Here is a 19,918-nt window from a genome sequence, read left to right as displayed (position 1 = left end):
AACAATTTAGACGAGGGAATTAAATGTAACATCTCCAAGTTTGCGGATGACACAAAGTTGGTTGGCAGTGTGAGCTGCGAGGAGGATGCTATGAGGCTGCAGGGTGATTTGGCTAGGTTGGGTGAGTTGGCAGATGCATGGCAGATGCAGTATAATGTGGATAAATGTGCAGTTATTCACTTTGGTGGCAAGAACAGGAAGGCAGATTATTATCTGAATGGTGTCAGATTAGGAGAAGGGGAGATGCAACGAGACCTGAGTGTGCTTGTACATCAGTAAGTAGTAGCAGAATGTAAGCCTGCAGGTACTGCAGGCAGTGAAGAAAGCCAATGGCATGTTGGCCTTCATTACGAGAGGAGTTGAGTATAGGAGCAAGGAGGTCCTACTGCTGTTGTACAAGGCCCTGGTGAGACCACACCTGGAGTATTGTGTGTAGTTTTGGTCCCCTAATTTGAGAAAGGACATTCTTGCTATTGAGGGAGTGCAGCGTAGCTTCACCAGGTTAATTCCCGGTATGGCGGGACTGTCATATGTTGAAAGAATGGAGCGACTGGGCTTGTATTCACTGGAATTTAGAAGGATGAGAGGATATCTTATTGAAACATATAAGATTATTAAGAGATTAGACACGCTAGAGGCAAGAAACATGTTCCGATGTTGGGGGAGTCCAGAAGCAGGGGCCGCAGTTTAAGAATAAGGGGTAAGCCATTTAGAACGGAGATGAGGAAAAATGTTTTCACCCAGAGAGTTCTGAATCGGTGGAATTCGCTGCCACAGAAGGCAGTGGAGGCCAATTCTCTGGATGCTTTCAAGAGAGAGTTAGATAGAGCTCTTAATGATAGCGGAGTCAAGGGATATGGGGAGAAGGCAGGAACGGTGTACTGAATGTGGATGATCAGCCATGATCACAATGAATGTCGGTGCTGGCTCAAAGGGCCGAATAGCCGACTCCTGCACCTATTGTCTATTGTCTTTGTAGTGTGGGAAGAAACCGGAGCACCCAGAGAATACCCACGCAGTCAAGGGGAGAACGTACAAACTCCGTACAGGCAGCACCCATGGTCAGGCTCGAACTTGAGTCTCTGGCGCTGTAAGGCAGCAACTCCACCGCTGCGCCACCGTGCCACCCAGCTGCTCACTGAAATCTATGGTTCCTGGCTGTAATGGAGAGCAGAAAGATTATGGTGCACCAGGTAACAGGGCTGTACGGGGAAGGCTAGACAAGTCTCCTTCAGTCTGTCTCTTCCATGAAGACAGACATGAGTTCCATTCGGATCCACCAAATATTGAAATGCCAACTGGGCTTATTCCAAGTCCTTTTGTCCTGTTTTTATGTACCTTTCTCGAGAGATGGAATTATTTCAGAGTTGTTATCCTATTGGGAGTGGGTACCTAACAGCTTGTCAATTAATTAAATACAAGTTCCAGATGGTTTATGTCTTTAATAGTCAGATTCAGTATTGCAAATAAATTATTTTCTTTAGTATGAATCAATCACATTGGGAGTGGGACATTTCCAGGTCTTTCTAACCTTAATGATCACTGGAATTCATTCTGTCAGTGACACAGGGTGTCAGGGGTTATTGGAGTAAAGTTTCTTCTCTTTGTCTCAACCATGGGATTTTGACTTGGGTTCAATTGTAGTATGTCCTGCAAACTGTGGCTAAAGTTACTGGATATATTCAGATGAAATATCTCCTCCCCCCCACCCACCCACCGCCCAATCACCCTGAGCTGTGTTTGAACCCACATCTAGCAATATGCAATATGTGTTCATACTCTATATCCAGTTATTCAACAGGAAATACTCGATCCATAAAAAGAAAGCAAACATGTCAGATCTATTTCCTGCAGCTATCTATTGTTAAATTGAGTCAAAGCACAGGATCACACACAAGCTGAACTTTGAAGGGAGCACACTGTACAGAGCAAAGCACAAAGTGCTGGAGGAACGAGGATGTTGCCAGGTCTCGAGGGCCTGAGCTACAGGGGGAGGCTGGGCAGGCTTGGACTTCCTATCTAGGAGCGCAGGAAAATGAGGAGTGATCTTATAGAAGTATATAAGATCATGTGGGGAATAGATAGCGTTGATACACAGGGTCTCTCACCCAGTTGGAGAATCAAGAACCTCAGGACATAGGTTTAAGGCGAGAAGGGAGAGATTTAATAGGAACCTAAAGGGCAACCTTTTTCTGGTGGGTTTATGGAATAAGCTGCCAGAGGGGGTAGTTGAGACATCTACCATAGCAACATTTAATAGATACTTGGACAGATACATGGATAGGAAAGGTTTAGAGGGATATGGGCCCAACGTGAGCAGGTTTGGGACATCTGTAGATGTGGCATCTTGGTCAGCAAAGGCAAGTTGGGCTGAAGGGCCTGCTTCCAAGCGATGACTTTATAACTCAGCTTGGAAGAATATAGCTGATCCTTCCTGGAAATAAAATCATGGGGCTGAATCAATAGCAATATCTTCACAACAGGGACTGCAGTGGTTTAGAAAGACCACTCATCACCCTTTCATACAACACTTTACAACAAGCTTTAAATGCTGACCTTGCTGGCAATGCCCAAATAGGAACAAATAAATACTTGTTTGGAAAACCCTAATTAAATATTTTATTATGTTTTCAACCACAAATCAGTCATCTTCAGAAGTATATAGTGCTCGTAGATATTAAACTAAAGGGATTCAAAAGAAGTAAAATTGTCTTTTACCGTTCGGTTCAAGTTGATTTAACAACTAATTCATACGTTGAAGAAAATAAAATCATTTATCCTTAAATGACAGAACAATGGAGTTGCAAGTGTGTTACTTACAATGACCGGTGTAAGGGTCTAGTTGGCAGACCTGTGTGGTTGATCAGGGGGGGAGACCTGACCTACGTTGATGCCCTGGTCACAGCTGCATTGGGACAGCAGGATGCGATGAATTTGGTTTCTCATGGAGGCCTAAACAACCTTGATACCAAGAGGTGGAGGAGCTGTGTGGGTATAGGGCAGTGAGCAAATCTTATGGCAGTAATGGTCCTGGGCAAACCAGTGAAGAATCCTCATTGATGGGATACTCTTCAAACCTGTTACTCACCCCCATGTTTCACCCTTTGACTTGCTCCAACAAAGCCGCATCCAGAACATGGTAGACACTGTCCCAGTAATATTGTATCATCCCAAACTACACATAACATGGACTAACTTCAGTGGGTCAAGTGGCATCTATGGAGAACATGGATAGGCGACTTTTTTTGGTTGGAATCATCACCTATAAATGCTGTCTAACCCGCTTCAGTTACTCCAGCAATTTGTGTCCTTTTCTGTAAACCAGCATCTGCAGTTCCTTGCATCTACATATGAAATGGGTCCGTCCTCAGTCTAAGGATCCTCCTCTCCATGGAACAATGCCATAACTCTTCATGGATCTCACCATCATGTCTCCATGGACCAATGCCATAACCTTCATGGACCTCACCATCGTAAGTCTTCATGGACCCCCACATATCCCACGAGGACAATAAACAGAGGGCTGCTCATTTTCAAGGCACTGGCCCACTCATCCTCCCCTCCGTCACTGTCCCACTCTTATCTTCAGGACAAATGGATACATTTGTCCCACTTTTCCCACACATTCCACCCCGTGAACTGGCCACTCCAGCCTTACACCTACGATCGCTGCAGCAGAATTCCAGTTGTCATGTAGATTAGCTGATCTACACAAAAGATTTACAAATGCATCATTAATAGGTCTTCTTCTCATCTTTCATCTCCCATATTGATTAAGTAATCAACTCAGATGAATCTTATGTATTAAACGCTGTTGTGAACAAACTGTATACAGATTAGCGTTTCCTACCTGGTATATTGACCAGAGTCCAGGAAAAATCACAGTGGCAATGGGGATACATTTCTTTAGCTGTTTCTGCACATATTAAACATTACAAAACAAGTATAAAAATCTTTGACTTCCTAACTTCAGGCTCCTGATCACCACTCTCCACTTCACATCGGTACAGTCAATAAGAGTTGCTTTCCCTCCGTTTTTTGTTGTTGCACAACTTAGACATAAAGAAGGCACTTGGAGAGTCCTGGACCAGATCTAAATGGTCTGCTACTGGAGATGGTTTGGGGTCAAGTTAAGGAAAGCACGGTACACAAAAAGGAAAAGAAAATCTACCTTCCAAAAAAGCCTCGATTCAAAAAAGCCATGACATGTAAAATTACTGATCCTCAAGCATGAAAATGCTTCATTTGGTAGGGTTGTTCCAATTAAAATAACAAAAAGGACTGAACCTTTATATAGTCTTTTCATCTTCCTCAGGAAAAACAAAATTCAGTGAGTTTATTGTGTGGGTTGGTACCACAATGACTTTTTTTTTTTTTTTTACAAAAACTCAGTTATAAGTTCTAAAGACAACATGAATGCTTGTCCAATCCGCCCTTACAGAAGACATGCAGTTGCGTCACTGAGATCCTTCCTTCCTTTTCAACCATTGTTTCAGCTTAGCGATATAAAGTTGCACAAGTTCTGGGAGAATGATTTTGCTGCTCCCTGGGTCCAAGGGTCCTAATACAAGAGGCCATGTTGGGTTTTGTTACTCTAGACTTCATCGATTTCCGTTGTTTGTGCTCAGGTTTTCTCACGGGATGCTGATGCGCTTTCAAAAAACTTGTGAAGATTTGATTCAAGGTGTTGGAAAAGTCAAGTAGGCCCGTTCACTTCAGGTTAAACACCATCAATGGCCGCTCCTCCCTCTTCTGCCAAGGGCTCTTTTTGTTCTCCCCTTGGTCGTCGCCACCTTCAGACTGATCCTGCATCTCCTCCTCTGGGCTGGTGGTGGAATCCCTGCGGGTCTCGCTCATGCTGCTCCTCATGCTGTTGCCTCTGCTGTGCTCTCGATGGAGGGTCTGCCTGTGCTCGGAGCTCTCCTCCAGCAGAGGAGTCAGCGAGTTGTCCTCTGGTGAACAGACCGCCGTTCTGCTTTCACTGCTGCTCTGCTCATTGTCCTCCACGTAGACCAGTTTGCTGTAGGCCATGTTCCCGGGACCGTGCCTCTCCCGCTCCTCCTTGGGCTTCCTCCCAGCCTTGGTCTCGTTCACGTCCACACCAGAATCCAGACTGGCGCCGTTGCTGCCGATCCTCTCCCCGGTCTGCAGGTCGATGTAGGAGTGCCGAACGTGAGCATTGGATCTGCCATCCAACGACACAAACCAGGCCCTGGGGTGCTGAGGCTTCACCCCCAGCTCCAAGAACTTCTTCTCGGTCAATGCCTGCAGCTCCCCATTCATCTGTGCCATCGCTGACTCGTTCAGCAATACCGCCATTGGGCCGCTCATGGAAGAGGAATGGGGGCCCCAGGGTTTGTCTTCTCCATCGTCTGACTGAGGGGTCGCCTGTTGGCCTTGGTGTTGATACTGCTGAGCTCCAGGCTGATGGGACAATGGGACTCCCATCTGCATCCCTTTCATCTCCATCTGTTCCATTGGGCCGCTTGCTGACGGGTCCATGCAAGGATAATCGGAAGTTAATCCCACGTAATGGGCGGGAATGACCAAAGTAGGCATTACATTCCTGTACATGTTGTCTTTCATGTGATCGATTGATCCACAGAAGATTAGTTGACCGTGCTGGGACAGGGTTGTAGGCCTGGCCAGATGGTCAACAGATTGGGACATCATGTATTCCGAAGGCTTATTATCCATTTTGTGGCCAACAAGAGATTCGAAAGGTGGTGGCAGTGGGGGGGGTGAGGGTGGATCATTTGCACACAGTTTACTTTCAGCCAAAACACGCCGGCCCTGAATCTCTCTACCCTTTTCGTCTGTCGGTTGCTGTGAGACCATCGAATTATAGCTGCGTCTGTAGTCATCCATCAGAGGCGGTTCCAGCTCTCCTGAAGCGTCCATGGACCTTGCAACCTTCAGCGGATAGCTCTCCACCGTCCTGTGGTAGTCTTCCTTGGAATTCCCTCTGTGGGCCAGAGTGTCAGTGGATGCTTTGCTAATGTGCCTCATCTTTGGACCCGATTCCCTATACGGAATCTGTTTGAAGAACTCTTCTCGAGAGCTCTCAAACTCTCGAGAGGTACTAAAGGCGGACTTCAGGATGGGTGTGTGAATGTCCATGTCCCCATTGGAGGACACCGACTCCAGGTGGCTGGTACTGATCAAGTTGATGTGAGACATGGAGGTGGCCTGGTCCTTCTTGGAGTTGTCCAACGTGGAAGCAATCTGCAATTTTCGGTGATGTTGCCGTGGTTTTAGACATCTTCGCCTGTTGAATTAAAAAATACTGTTAGTAAAATTACTAGGTGCGTCAAGTCACCACAAGTCCACATGGAAACTACGTGATCCAGGTGACAACTTTCACATATATTGCAGCTCGATTCAAATTCAATACTTGGCTTTAGAAGTGTTAAGGGCCTGTCCCACATACGCGACCTTTACAGGCGACCTCCGGCACCCGTGATAGGTCGCCGAAATTTTTAACATGTTGAAACTTCAGCGGCGACCGGAAAGACGCTACGACTGTTTGGAGACGTCGCACGACCGTAGGAGACCTCTCACTACCATACAGGTGACCCCTGGCAACATGTTGTGGGTGACCTCTCACGACCATAGGAGACCTCTCACGTGTCGGAGAGGTCTCCAAAGAGTCCCAGCGTCTTTCTGGTCGCCGCTGAATTTTCAACATGTTGAACATTTCGGCGACCTATCACGGGTGTCGGCAGTCGCCTGTAAAGGTCGCGTAAGTGGGACAGTCCCTTTACGTTATAAAGACATTTCTAAATGAGTTAGAACTTTATACTCAGTCAAGAGTCTGCACTGGTTTTTGCCAAAAACTGCCCCAGTGATCCAGGTACAACTTCCAAACATGTTGCTGATCTTTTCAAGCTTAATACTTGGCTGTAGAAGTGTTATATTATAAAGTATTACTAAATGAGTTCGAACTTTATTAATCGGTCAATAGGCTGCACCGATTTCACCAGAAATGGCTGGGAAATGTGCAATAGGACCAATAATAATTGTTATGAAGTTTAAGAAGGAACTGCAGATGCTGGACACAATCGTAGGTAGATATAAATGCTGGAGAAACTCAGCAGGACAGGCATCATATATGGAGCGAAGGAATGGGTGACATTTTGGGTCGAGACCCTTCTTTAGACTACTTCAAAGTAGTTTGTGTCAGGAGTGCAGCAACATTACAGCAGGGATAAATTAACTGCATCTGTGTGAAGGATTCCATAGAAATACTTGTTTAAGATCGCATCCCAATGGACGCTACTTTTTCCATTAACATACATGCATTTGATAAGGTCCCACATAGGAGATTAGTGGGCATAGTTAGGGCACTTGGTATTGGGGGTAGAGTGCTGACATGGATAGAGAAGTGGTTGGCAGACAGGAAACAAAGAGTAGGGATTAACGGGTCCCTTCAGAATGGCAGGCAGTGACTAGTGGGGTGCCGCAAGGCTCGGTGCTGGGATCGCAACTATTTACAATATACAGCGAGCACAAATTTAATATCTTTATATGTGAAATACGTTACCTGGACTATGGAAGGTAAGGACATGTAATGAAGGGGTTTACACACATTACACACATAGATAGTAACAGGCACACGCTTATTGCCCGTGCTCCATCCAGTTTCTAAGGGGTTGCGCAATCAGAGGGGAGGCTCAGCTCGTCGCTGCCTCACCTTTCATCTCTCCCTGTATTTGCAGCGGAGCTGCAGAAATTTTGCGATTTTTACTATAAAAAATGATTAGATTCATATAGAAATGACATTTATAACACAGATCAGTGGAAAAATCTTTATATTTATTTTATTTTATTATTATTTTTCTTTACTTTTCTTAACAGCTATTTTCATTGGGAGTATGACAGGTGAGGCTCTGCTTCCCCTGACCCGCACGTCCCTGGTATTACTCTGTGACTCTATGGCTATCTCTGTGACAGCAACAACTTCACATTCCCATTTGCTAGTCATTGGCTTCAGTGCCACCACCCAACCTGGCAGATGCATTGTGTAACAGTGACACTCCAACTCTGCCTCCCTCCAGTGCGTTTAGTCAAGTCTAAGCAGGCTCTTCCACTAGGATTGACATTAGTTTTCCAGCTTCTTTGTCTATTCCTCACCCACTATTATCGTCCTACCCTGTTCCTCATTCCGCAGACGAGTTAATTAACCTCTCTCCAACAGCGCTAACAACCCCCACAGCAATGTTGAACCTGCTCCAGTTCAGGTGCAACCAGCTCAGCTTGTACAGGTATCACCTTCCCCACAGATCCAGCGTGGGTGGGGAATGTAGATCATTTATCACTGTTTTTAAAGTAGTTTGTGTTGGAGTTGGATTGTTGCAACCTTACAACAGGGACAATTAACTAGTTTAGTTTAGTTTAGAGATACAGCACGAAAACAGGCCCTGCTGCCCACCGAGTCCGCGGCGACCAGCGATTCCCGCACATTAACACTATCCTACACACACACACACACTACGGAAAATTTACAATTTTACCGAAGCCAATTAACCTACAAACCTGCACGTCTTCGGAGTGTGGGAGGAAACCGGAACCGGAGCACCCGGTGAAAACCCACGCAGCCACAGGAAGAACGTACAGACAGCACCCGTGGGGTCAGGATTGAACTTGGGTATCAGGCACTGTAAGGCAGCAACTCTACCGCTGCACCACCGTGCTGTCTCTAGAATCATTTTGCAAGCAGTGAGGTCCTGTTATATCTTTACCAGCGGCATATGATTACACCATTAGTTTATTTAATATAGTTTAGAGATACAATGTGGAAACGGACCTACCGAGTCGATGCCAACCATCGATCACCCATTCACACTAGTTCTATGTTATCTCACTTTCTCACGGTGGAGGCAGGTTCTCTGGATGCTTTCAAGAGAGAGCTAGATAGGGCTCTTACAAATAGCGGAGTCAGGGGATATGGGGAGAAGGCAGGAACGGGGTACTGATTGGGGATGATCAGCCATGATCACATTGAATGGCGGTGCTGGCTCGAAGGGCCAAATGGCCTACTCCTGCACCTATTGTCCATTGTCTAATCTCATCCTCTCCCTACACACTAGGGGTAATTTACAGGTCTATTAATCTATAAAACTGCACGTCTTGGGAATGTGGGAGGAAACCAGAGCACCCGGAGGAAATCGATGCAGTCATAGGGAGAACGTGCAAACTCCATACAGACAGCACCCGAGGTCAGGATCGAACCTAGGCCACTGCCGCTGTGAGGTCTCTGTAACACAGCATGAATCATTCACATAAATCCAGTATTCATCTCATAATGTACATTCAAGTTCTATCCAGATGTCCGGTGCTGCCTGTGTGGAGTTTGCATGTTCTGCCTGTAACCACATTTCCCGCGGAGCTCTGGTATCTTCCCTCATCCCAAGGATGGGTGGGTTGGTAGGGGAATGGCCTCTGTTACTTGCCCCTTGAGTAGGTAGCCGGTGGGAGGATGAGGGGAATGCAAGTGGGCATGTGCGAGAGGGATGTAAGTGGAGGAATGGGATTGCTCTGAGATCTGGCATGCTAAATGGGCTAAATGGCCTCCTCTGCCCAATGGAAATATGGACGGGTGCAAAATCTGGAGGTCTCTCGCTCCCTTAGTCTTTACACACTCCTACTGTAGGGCTAATGATTCCATGAAACATTGAGGGCCCTAGAGGGGAAACTCTGATATACTGGAAGAACAACACAGTGACACAGCAGGCAGTGCTGCTGCCTCACAGCACCAGAGACCTGGGTTCGATCCTGACCTCAGGCTCTGTCTGTGTTGAGTTTCATGTTCTCCCTGTGACCAAGTGGGCTTCCTACGGGTGCTCCAGTTTCCTCCCACATCCCAAAAGCGTACGGGTTTGTAGGTTAATTGGCCTCTGTAAATTGCCCCTAGTGTGTAGGGAGTGGATGAGAATGTGGGATTGCATAGAACTTGTGTGAACGGGTGATCGATGGTCGGCGTGGACTCAGTGGGCCGAAGGAACTGTATCTCTGTACATTCCATCTCTAAACTAACTGAATTAAAACAATGGTGAAATCATACATCACTGCTAAAGATGTAACCGCAACTCACTGCTTGCAATATGAATCTCATACCTCCCCTTGGACTGATCGTCCCCAATCAATAACCCGTGCCTGCCTTCTCCCCATATCCCTTGATTCCACTAGCCCCTAGAGCTCTATCTAACGCTCTCTTAAATGCATCCAGTGACTCGGCCTCCACTGCCCTCTGTGGCAGAGAATTCCAAAAATTCACAACTCTCTGGGTGAAAAAGTTTTTTCTCACCTCAGTCTTAAATGGCCTCCCCTTTATTCTAAGACTGTGGCCCCTGGTTCTGGACTCGCCCAACATTGGGAACATTATTCCTGCATCTAGCTTGTCCAGTCCTTTTATAATTTTATATGTTTCTATAAGATATCCCCTCATCCTTCTCTGGTTGTGGTAGGATGGTTCAGTTGCTTGATAACAGCTGGGAAGAAACTGATGCTGAATCTGGAGGTGTGCGTTTTCACACTTCTGTACCGATGGGAGAGGGGAGAAGAGGGAGTGGCCAGGGTGCGACTGGTCCTTGATTATGCTGCTGGCCGTGCCGAGGCAGCGTGAGGTATAAATGGAGTCAATGGAAAGGAGATTACACACCCTTGTCACTCGACCGGGAAATAATGAGCACATTGCATGCCATTTATTCCCTGTGTAGAGCATTGCACAGTACAGTACAGTACAGTACAGAAACAGGCCCTTTGGCCCACAATTGCACAATGCTGGCACAAGGAACTGCAGATGTTGTTTGTGCCGAACATGATGCCAAGTAAACTGATCTCATCAGCCTGTACATGATCCCTCTATTCCATGCAGTTCTATGCACCTATCTAAAAGCCTCTAAAACACAAATATCCACCAACACCCGTGGCAATGCTTTCCAGGCCCCCACCTCTCTGTGTGTATACAACTTGCCACGCACATTGCCATTAAACTTTCCACCTCATATTATGCCTTCTAGTCTTGGACATTTCCACCCTGGGAAAAACAGTTCTGACAGTCTACCCTATCTCTGCCTCTCACAGTGTCATGTACTTCCATCAAGTCTCCCTTCAAACTCCAACATTCCAGAGAAAACCATCCAAGTTTATCCAAAAATAAATTAAAAATGTGGGAGTAACTCATTGGGTCAGCACCTTTGGAGAAAATGAATAGGTGATGTTTCAGATCGGGACCCTTCTTCAGCTCAACTTAGGTTTATCCAATCTAGATAAATGCAGAAAAATCATAGCAAGTACATCCAGACCTTCGCAGCAGACAAGTCAGTGACAACGGCCTGGATCCCCACAGCCAACAATGGACCATTGTGGGCTCCACCATTCCTTGATCTTCGTTGCTGTCTTTGATCTGTCCTTTTACATATCTTTCATTCATTTGTTCTATTCTTCTGCAGTTGTATAGGGCTCTGGTGAGACCACATCTGGAGTATTGTGTACAGTTTTGGTCTCCTAATTTGAGGAAGGACATCCTTGTGATTGAGGCAGTGCAGCGTAGGTTCACGAGATTGATCCCTGGGATAGCGAGACTGTCATATGAGGAATGATTGAAAAGACTAGGCTTGTATTCACTGGAGTTTAGAAGGATGAGGGGTTATCTTATAGAAACATATAAAATTATCAAAGGACTGGATAAACTAGATGCAGGAAAAATGTTCCCAATGTTGGGCGAGTCCAGAACCAGGGGTCACAGTCTTAGAATAAAGGGGAGGCAATTTAAGACTGAGGTGAGAAAAATGTTTTCACCCAGAGAGTTGTGAATTTGTGGAATTCCCTGCCACAGAGGGCAGTGGAGGCCAAATCACTGGATGGATTTAAGAGAGAGTTAGATAGAGCTCTAGGGGCTAGTGGAATCAAGGGATGGCAGGCACGGGTTATTGATTGGGGACGATCAGCCATGATCACAATGAATGGCTGTGCTGACTCGAAGGGCCGAATGGCCTCCTCCTTCACCTATTTTCTATGTTTCTATGTACCTTTGCATATCTCGCTGTTCCCTCTCCCCAACTCTCAGACTGAAGAAGGGGCTCGACCCGAGACGTCACCTATTCTTTGGTGCCTTTCTTTGGATAAACTTGGATTATTTCCTCTGGAATGTTGGAGGACTTGATCAAAGTGTGTAACATTGTGAGAGGCATAGATAGGGTAGACAGTCAGAGCTTTTTTCCCAGGGTGGAAATGTCCAACACGATAGGGCATTGCTATAAGATGAGAGGGGAACCATTTTAAGGAGATGTGCTGGGCAACAGGGAATCCTGTTGTTCAGTTCTCCCACCCATGTGCCGCGGGAGGTTAAGTATTTTGTTGATAAAGTTGGCGTTATATTAATTTGATGATCGTTTGTTTGTAAAACTGTCAACATAGGCCGTCTTTGATTGTGCTAATTTGTATTTTTATTTTTATTTTTTTGAATAAAAGTATTTGTGTGATCAAACAACAGTGTGTGTACTGCCCAGCAGAGGCAGTGTGAGCCGCAGGCTGAGAGGCTCCAAGCTCAGAGCGCCACCTACTGATGCTTTCATCTCTCATGATTCACAGGGCTTGCAGCTTGCTTTTGTCAAACCCTCTGAATGAGTTGTGCATGCAGCTTATGTAAAACCGGTTCCGCTGACTGGTTAGCACGCAACGAGAGCTTTTCACTGGACCTCGGTAGACGTGACAATAAATTAAACTCGAACTCAAACAATTCAAACACCAACCACCATATTGTGTGCAAATGTTGCCCCCTCAGATTCCTATATATTTCCCCATTCACCTTAAACCTATGTCCTCTGGTTCTCAATTCAGACTGATTGTGGAGGGAGGAAAGCTGGAAAAAGGTGGTGGTGGGACAAGTCCTGGCAAGTGATAGGTGGATACAAGTGAGAGGGGATACTGATACGCATCTACTGTGGAAAGTGGCCAAATGGTGCAAGTTTATTTCATGACAGGAAGTCGAGTTTATAGCGTGTGCAAAAATGGAACTTGCTCTCTGGGAACATAGAACATAGAACAGTACAGCACAGGAACGGGCCCTTCGGCCCACAATGTCTGTGGTGAACGTGATGCCAAGCTAAACTATTCTCCTCTGTCTGCCCTTGATCCAATTCCCTCCAATCCCTGCATATCGATGTGCCTATCCAAAAAATCCTCTTAAATGCCACTATCGTATCTGCCTCCACCACCACCCCTGGCAGTGTTCCAGGCACTCACAACTTGTCTTTTAAAATGTATCCCTCTCACCTTAAAGCTATGCCCTCCAGTCTAGGACATTATCACCCAATGGAAAAAGATTCTGACTCTCTACCTTATCTATGCCTCTTATAATTTCACACACAATTATCAAGTCTCCCCTTTACCTGCGATGTTCCAGAGAAGACAATCCAAGTCTGTCCAACCTCGCCTTCTGGATAAAAACTACATATCCAGACATCATTCTGGTAAACCTCTTCCGCACCTTGTCCAAGGACTCCATATCTTTCCTGTATTGGGGATTGCACGCAATACTCCAAATGCAGCCTAACCCAAGACCTATAAAGCTGCATCATGACTCCCTAATTCTTGTGGTCAATGCCCCTACCAATTAAACCAAGGATACCATATGCCTTCTTCACCACTCTATCTACCTGTGCCTTCTTCACCACTATCTACCTGTTTTGCCACTCTCAATGTGTTATGGACTTGGATCCCTCTACATCAATGCTATTAAGGGTCATTCCTTTAACTGTCTACTTTTCCCCTGTATTCAACCTCCCAAAGTGCAACACCGCACACTTGCTGGAATTAAACGCCATTACTCACCCATTTCTACAGCTGATCTACACCCCGCTGTATACTTTGACAGTCTTCCTCACAGTCTGCAGTTCCACCAATTTTTGTGTGGTCAGCAAACTTAGGAACCATCTAGCCTATTTCCTTCGCTCCATAGATGCTGCTGCACCCGCTGAGTTCCTCCAGCAAGTTTGTGTACCTTACATTTATGTCCAAGTCGTTTATGCCCATCACAAACAGCAGAGGTCTCCTGCACAGATCGCTGCCGCATTCCACTGTCACAGAGCTCCAGCACAATAACTCCCTTCCACCAACTTATGAGTAAGCATTTCTGAATCCAAACACCAAAGTCACCGCGGATCCCATGCATCCAAATCTCCTGGACCAGCCTCTCATGAGGGACTTTACTGACATACTCTTCTACCCTCAATGATCACCTTTGCCATCGCGACAAAAAAACTCCATCAAGTTCCACGTTCTGGGCTGCAATGCACCAGAGTATAAATTTGATGCCCCGTCATGAATCGTTGCACCATTTGCCAACGTTCTACGGAAGGTGTGCAGGCAATGACATTGGCGCAGCTCATAGAGCTGCTGCCTCACAGCGCCAGAGACCCGGGTTTGATCCTGACCTCGGGTGCAGTCTGTGTGGTGTTTGCACGTTCTTCCTGGGACCACGTGGCTTTCCTTCAGGTGCTCCAGTTTCCTCCCACATCCCAAAGACGTGCGAGGCTTGTAGGTTAATTGGCCTTTGTAAATTGCCTGCAGTGTGTAGGGACTGGATGAGAATGTGGGATAACACAGAACCAGTGCAGTCAGTAAGGAATCGGTGGGCCGAAGGGTCTGTTTTCATGCTGTATCTTTCACTCAATCAATTGTTCTGATGCCCGCTTGCCATTGGCCCTCTGAGCCGCACCAACCATTCAGAATGGTCCCCACATAAATTGTCAAAATGTCACCTATCCATGTTCTCCAGAGATGCTGCCTGACTTGCTGAGTTTGTCCAGACACTGTATCTTATAAACCAGAAGGATTCCTTATTTCTATAAGTTATTAAGGTGATGCTTGCTTGACAGAAGCTCAGCTTAAAGGGAGTTTTCCCAAACTGGTCAGGGCCTGACTCTGGGGATCTTACTTGGAGAAGGCCCTATTTTTATACATCTACTCTTCCTTAGGCATCCTGCCACATGGACCGTCAATGCACCAGTTCCCTCCTTCATGATGTTTGCGTACCTCTACACCCACCTACGCACAGGCCCCAGTAGCAGAAACCAACCCCAAACACCCACCACCCGACCGTGCCAACCACTCACCACCCACCTCACTCTAAAACCCCCCCAACCTCCTCCAACCTGGCTGCCCATCTCAATACTACTGCTGGGAAGGATAAAGATTTAACAGAACTGGATTCCTTCAATCCATATACCATCCTGTCCATTGTCACTGTAGGGTCCAATTCCTGGCATTCTCTCCAACAGCACTGTGAGATGTCCAAGGGGTCAGCTTCCCACCAAGGCAATGGTCAATAAATGCAGGCCTTGTCAGTGATGCCCATAACAGCAAAAACTCAAGGTGGTCCAGAAATCATAGTCATACAGTGTGGAAACAGGCCCTTCTACCCAACCTACCCACAACGACCAACATGTCCCATCTACACTCGTCCCACCTGCCTGCGTTTGGCCCATATCCCTTTGAACCTGTCCTATCCATGTACCTGTTTAACTGCCACTTAAATGTGGCGATAGTCCCTGTCTCAACTACCTCCTTTGGCAGCTAATCCAACCTTTGTTTGAAAAAGTCACCCCTCAGATTCCTATTAAATCGTTCCCCTTCACCTTAAACCTTTGTCCAAAGGGTTAAATTGTCCTTAGCCCAACATGTCTCACTCTGCTGTATTATAGGGACCCAGTGATTGCTGAGAGACAGGTAATGTGGGGTGGGATTTGGGGGAGTGCGGGGGGTGGGGGTGAACAGATAAAGAACAGAAACATTACCACACTTGCAAAGAAAATTAATCAATTCAATGAATGGTGGGTTTACCTGCAGTAATAGAGAAGCAAGCACAGGAGCACCAGGACCAGGAGAGCCATGGCTCCAAGGATGGTGAGCAAGAATATGGTGTGGTAGGTGCCCAGGTCTCCAAACCTTGATGTGTTGACTGCAGCTGTAAAGAAGCGGTGAAAAACAGAGTTAGCAACTAAACCGGTTTCGGACAGAAACAGATTGAGTCATGAGTGATACAGCGTGGAAACTTGTCACTTCGACCCAATTTGCCCACACCGGCCAACATGTCCCATCTACACTAGTCCTGTCTGTGTTTGGCCCATATCCCTCTAAACGTATCCTATCCATGTACCTGTCCCTGTCTCAACTACCTCCTCTAGCAGCTTGTTCCATGCACCCACAACTCTTTGTGTGAAAAAGTTACCTCTCAGATTCCTATTAAATCTTTAACATTTTAAAAAGTTGGCTCTAGAAAATATTCCTCGTCCTCAGCTTAATATCGTCTGCTGGCATATGAACAATGGAGATTATAAGTAATAAAGACAGTCCATCCAGGCCAACAAACCTATTTCCTGATGGAAGGATGCAGGCACCTACCACGGCAACACCATTCCATCTCCTCCCTCCAGTCATAACCTCCTCCAACGCAAAGGGCCGAATGGCCTACTCCTGCACCTATTGTCTTGTCTCTCCCAACCTGGACCTGCTTCAAAGGCATTTAGTGACAGATTGGTTCTTAGCTCTGAAGACCACCAATGTGTTCACTTCCCCACCTCATCTTTGATCATTGACAGCCAGGTGCTTGGAAATATGTTCAGTCAGGGAGGTGAGGTGAGATGGGAAAGGAATGTGAAAGGAAGGAGATGGCTGGAGGCCTGTAACAGCCTGGGACTTGCCTGCAACACGCACCGCTCATAAGAACTGCAGCGTGGACTTTGAAAATATCGCCAAATGCAGTAAAATGGCACCAAAACATGGCGCCTCTTTCACGCGGGCTCAGTAAACCATTTGCTAATCGAGGATCGGGTCTACGGCAACAATCTATTGGACTGTTTGTAAGATAAAGAATTGCACTGTGTTAGCACTTCACACATCTAGACATAACTAAACCTCTGATCTTGTTATCTTCCGGTTTAGCGGTAATTCTATTTGCGCAAAAACAGTTCGTGATAGCGCTACGACTTTTTGCCAGTTCATTCACCGTTCTCCTGTGCTGCGAGTCCACCAAGTTTCGTTCTGATCGGTTGAATGTCGTAAAAGTTAGCGAGGTTTAAAAATCTTTAAAACCGCATGTGCACATATCGATCTCTTCCCCTGCCTTCCAGCACCGCGCGGATTAGTCTCTTCCCCTGCCTTCCAGCACCGCGCGGATTAGTCTCTTCCCCTGTCACTCCCCCGGACAGTTCACCTCTTCCTGCGCCATCACTTCTTTAGTGGAGTTGAGGATGGCCGGCGGAGGCCAACCCAGCCCAGCCCGGAGTCGGAGATGTCGCCGATGTCACCAAACGGAAAGCGGAGACTCTGATCCCGGCAGAGAATTCCAGCCACTACCCCTCTGGTCCCCCTAGCTGGCTCCTCCCCCCCCCCCCCCCGTGATGCCCCCCTCTCTTCCCCCATCTTTTCTACAAGCTCAGTCCCCCCTCCCCCACACACCTCTCTCCCCTTACACCACCCCCACCCACATACCCCTCTCCCACAAGCCCCCCCCACACACGCCCACATGCCCCCCCCCACACACACCCCCCCGCCCACACACACACAGCCCCCACCCACACACACAGCCCCCACCCACACAGCCCCCACCCACACACACCCCCCTGTCCACACACACAAACCCCACACAACACACCCACACCCTCCCCCTCACAAACCCGCCACCCACTCACACCCCCCCCACACACACACACACACACCCCGCCCACACCCCCCCCCATTGTCCACACCACCCCACCTCCCCTCACACACACCCTCCGGTCCACACTCACCCCACCCCGCCCCGCCCACACACACACCCCCACACAGCTTGCCACCCACAACCCCCCCCCCGCCCCCACAAACCCCCCTCCCCCACACACACACCCACACACCTCTCCACCCACAACCCCCCCCGCCCCCACAAACCCCCCTCCCCCACACACACACACCCACACAACCGCCGCCCACACCCCTCCTCCCCCCACAACCCCCCCTCCCCCTCAACCCCCCTCCCCAACATCTCTCCCCCCCTACACCTCCCCGTCCACACACACCCCTCCTCCCCTCTCACCCCACAACCCCTCCCCCTGCCACACAGCCCACTTCCCTCCCTTCCTCCCCTCCCACAAATGAAGAGGAGGGGGAGGGAGTGCTATGGGTGAGTGGTGGAATATTGCATTGGGGGAACGGGTTGCGTTGGGGGACCAGGCCTCCCGTGTGACTGGGACCCAACGGGTCCCACTTAGTCCAGTTAATAGTTATCTGAAAATGCTGCATAAAGAAGCCCCTGTCGCCAAAAAAAAATCGCTCAAGTGGGACAAGCCCTTGTGTTTCACACAAGGTTCTAACATCAACGCTGGAACTTTTCTATTTCAATCCCTTTAGATGACAGAATAAACAGCACAGAAGTGCAGTGAATGAGTACAGTGTAGAGTAGACGTGGTCCTGGGATCTGTCAGGATTTTCCAAAGGGGGAACATCCCGTTAAAACATTTTCATTTGCGTCTGTCCGAGCCAGGAACAACTCCCAGAGCCAGATTCCTAGATGATCCCGCCAGTTAATGTGGAATCACCTTTATTTTCCGAATTGGTTTATTATTAGAATTGGCTTCCTATCGTCACGTGTGGCATGAAGTACTTTGTTTTACACACTACCTAGACATCGTACCATCCACGAGGACAATCACTTTGTGTGGGAAGGAGCTGCAGATGTTGGTTTAAACCGAGATAGACACAAAATGCTGGAGTAACCCAGCGGGACAGGCAGCATCTCTGGAGAGAAGGAATGGGTGACGTTTCGGGTCGAAACCATTCTTCAGACTGAAGAAGTCTGAAAAAGGTCTCGACCCAAAACATCACCCATTCTTTCCAGAGATGCTGCCTGTCCCGCTGAGTTACTACAGCTTTTTGTGACTACAACCACATTTTGTTTAGTTTGCGAAGCCAAGTGTAGGAATACACACATCTTGTCAATTTACAAAAAAGTTTGCTCAAATCTCCTAGTTAAACATTTTATTTTCATAAATTGCAGAATTTTAGTACATTTAACAATTCATAATTAAAGTGCTCTACAGTGGCTATGAACTGTAATAAGTAAGGTTCACCTACGCTCCGCTAGTACTCAGTACAACATAAGGCCACACTACAAAATTAGAATTGAGGGCAGTCCACATGCTCAGACATACATATCCATCCAGCAGCCTTGATCGTAAATCCCCAGGCACTTCTTTAGCCTCCAGTGTCACACTTACACAGCATCTGGGTTTACTCACTGTGGGCTTGTGCAGCTCCACAGATTTATTTCATCCAGCTGATGATAAAGCAGGGCAATGATTCCGCGGCCCTGCAATGGTGGGGCGAAGGGACCCCTCCCTTATTGATGGCCTCTGGTGCGTGACTAGTTCAACAAAGTGTACATAGAAACATAGAAAATAGGTGCAGGAGTAGGCCATTCGGCCCTTCGAGCTAGCACCGCCATTCAATATGATCATGGCTGATCATCCAACTCAGTACCTCGTTCCTGCTTTCTGCCCATATCCCTTGATTTCATTAGAACTAAGGGCTAAATCTAACTCTCTCTTGAAAACTCCCAAAGTGGAGAAAAGACTCTGCTGGTCTTCTACAAAACAAGCGTTCCAGAAACTCGTATGTGTGGAAGGAACTGCAGATGCTGGTTTAAACCGAAGATAGACACACAAAATGCTGGAGTAACTCAACAGGACAGACAGCATCTCTGGAGAGAAGGAATGAGTGATGTTTTGGGTCAAGACCCTTCTTCAGATTGATGTCAAGGAAGAGGGAGATACATAGATAAGGAAGTGTAAGGTGCCAAAACAGAAAAAAGGGAATGGAGATCTTTGAAAATGTGGAATAGATCATTGTGAGCTGGAAGAGGGTAACAACAAAGCAAATA

General features: G+C 47.2%; 1 protein-coding gene across 1 annotated transcript in view; it reads right to left on the bottom strand.

Annotated features, from left to right (window-relative positions):
- Window positions 1-1,429: 1,429 nt before the first annotated feature.
- Window positions 1,430-19,918, bottom strand: part of fam171a2 (family with sequence similarity 171 member A2) — a 286,830-nt gene continuing 268,341 nt past the window's right edge. Inside the window, exons 7-8 of the mRNA XM_033035411.1 lie at window positions 15,847-15,970; window positions 1,430-6,268 (exon numbers count right to left, since the gene is read on the bottom strand). Coding sequence (XP_032891302.1) covers window positions 4,711-6,268; window positions 15,847-15,970 — 1,682 coding nt within the window. The 3' untranslated portion in view covers window positions 1,430-4,710. The remainder of the gene's footprint in view (window positions 6,269-15,846; window positions 15,971-19,918) is intronic.

Source organism: Amblyraja radiata, chromosome 16 (genome assembly GCF_010909765.2).
Source record: "Amblyraja radiata isolate CabotCenter1 chromosome 16, sAmbRad1.1.pri, whole genome shotgun sequence".
NCBI lineage: Eukaryota > Metazoa > Chordata > Chondrichthyes > Rajiformes > Rajidae > Amblyraja > Amblyraja radiata.
The sequence above is the reverse complement of the archived record's forward strand: the minus strand, read 5'-3'. Positions and strand labels throughout refer to the sequence as shown.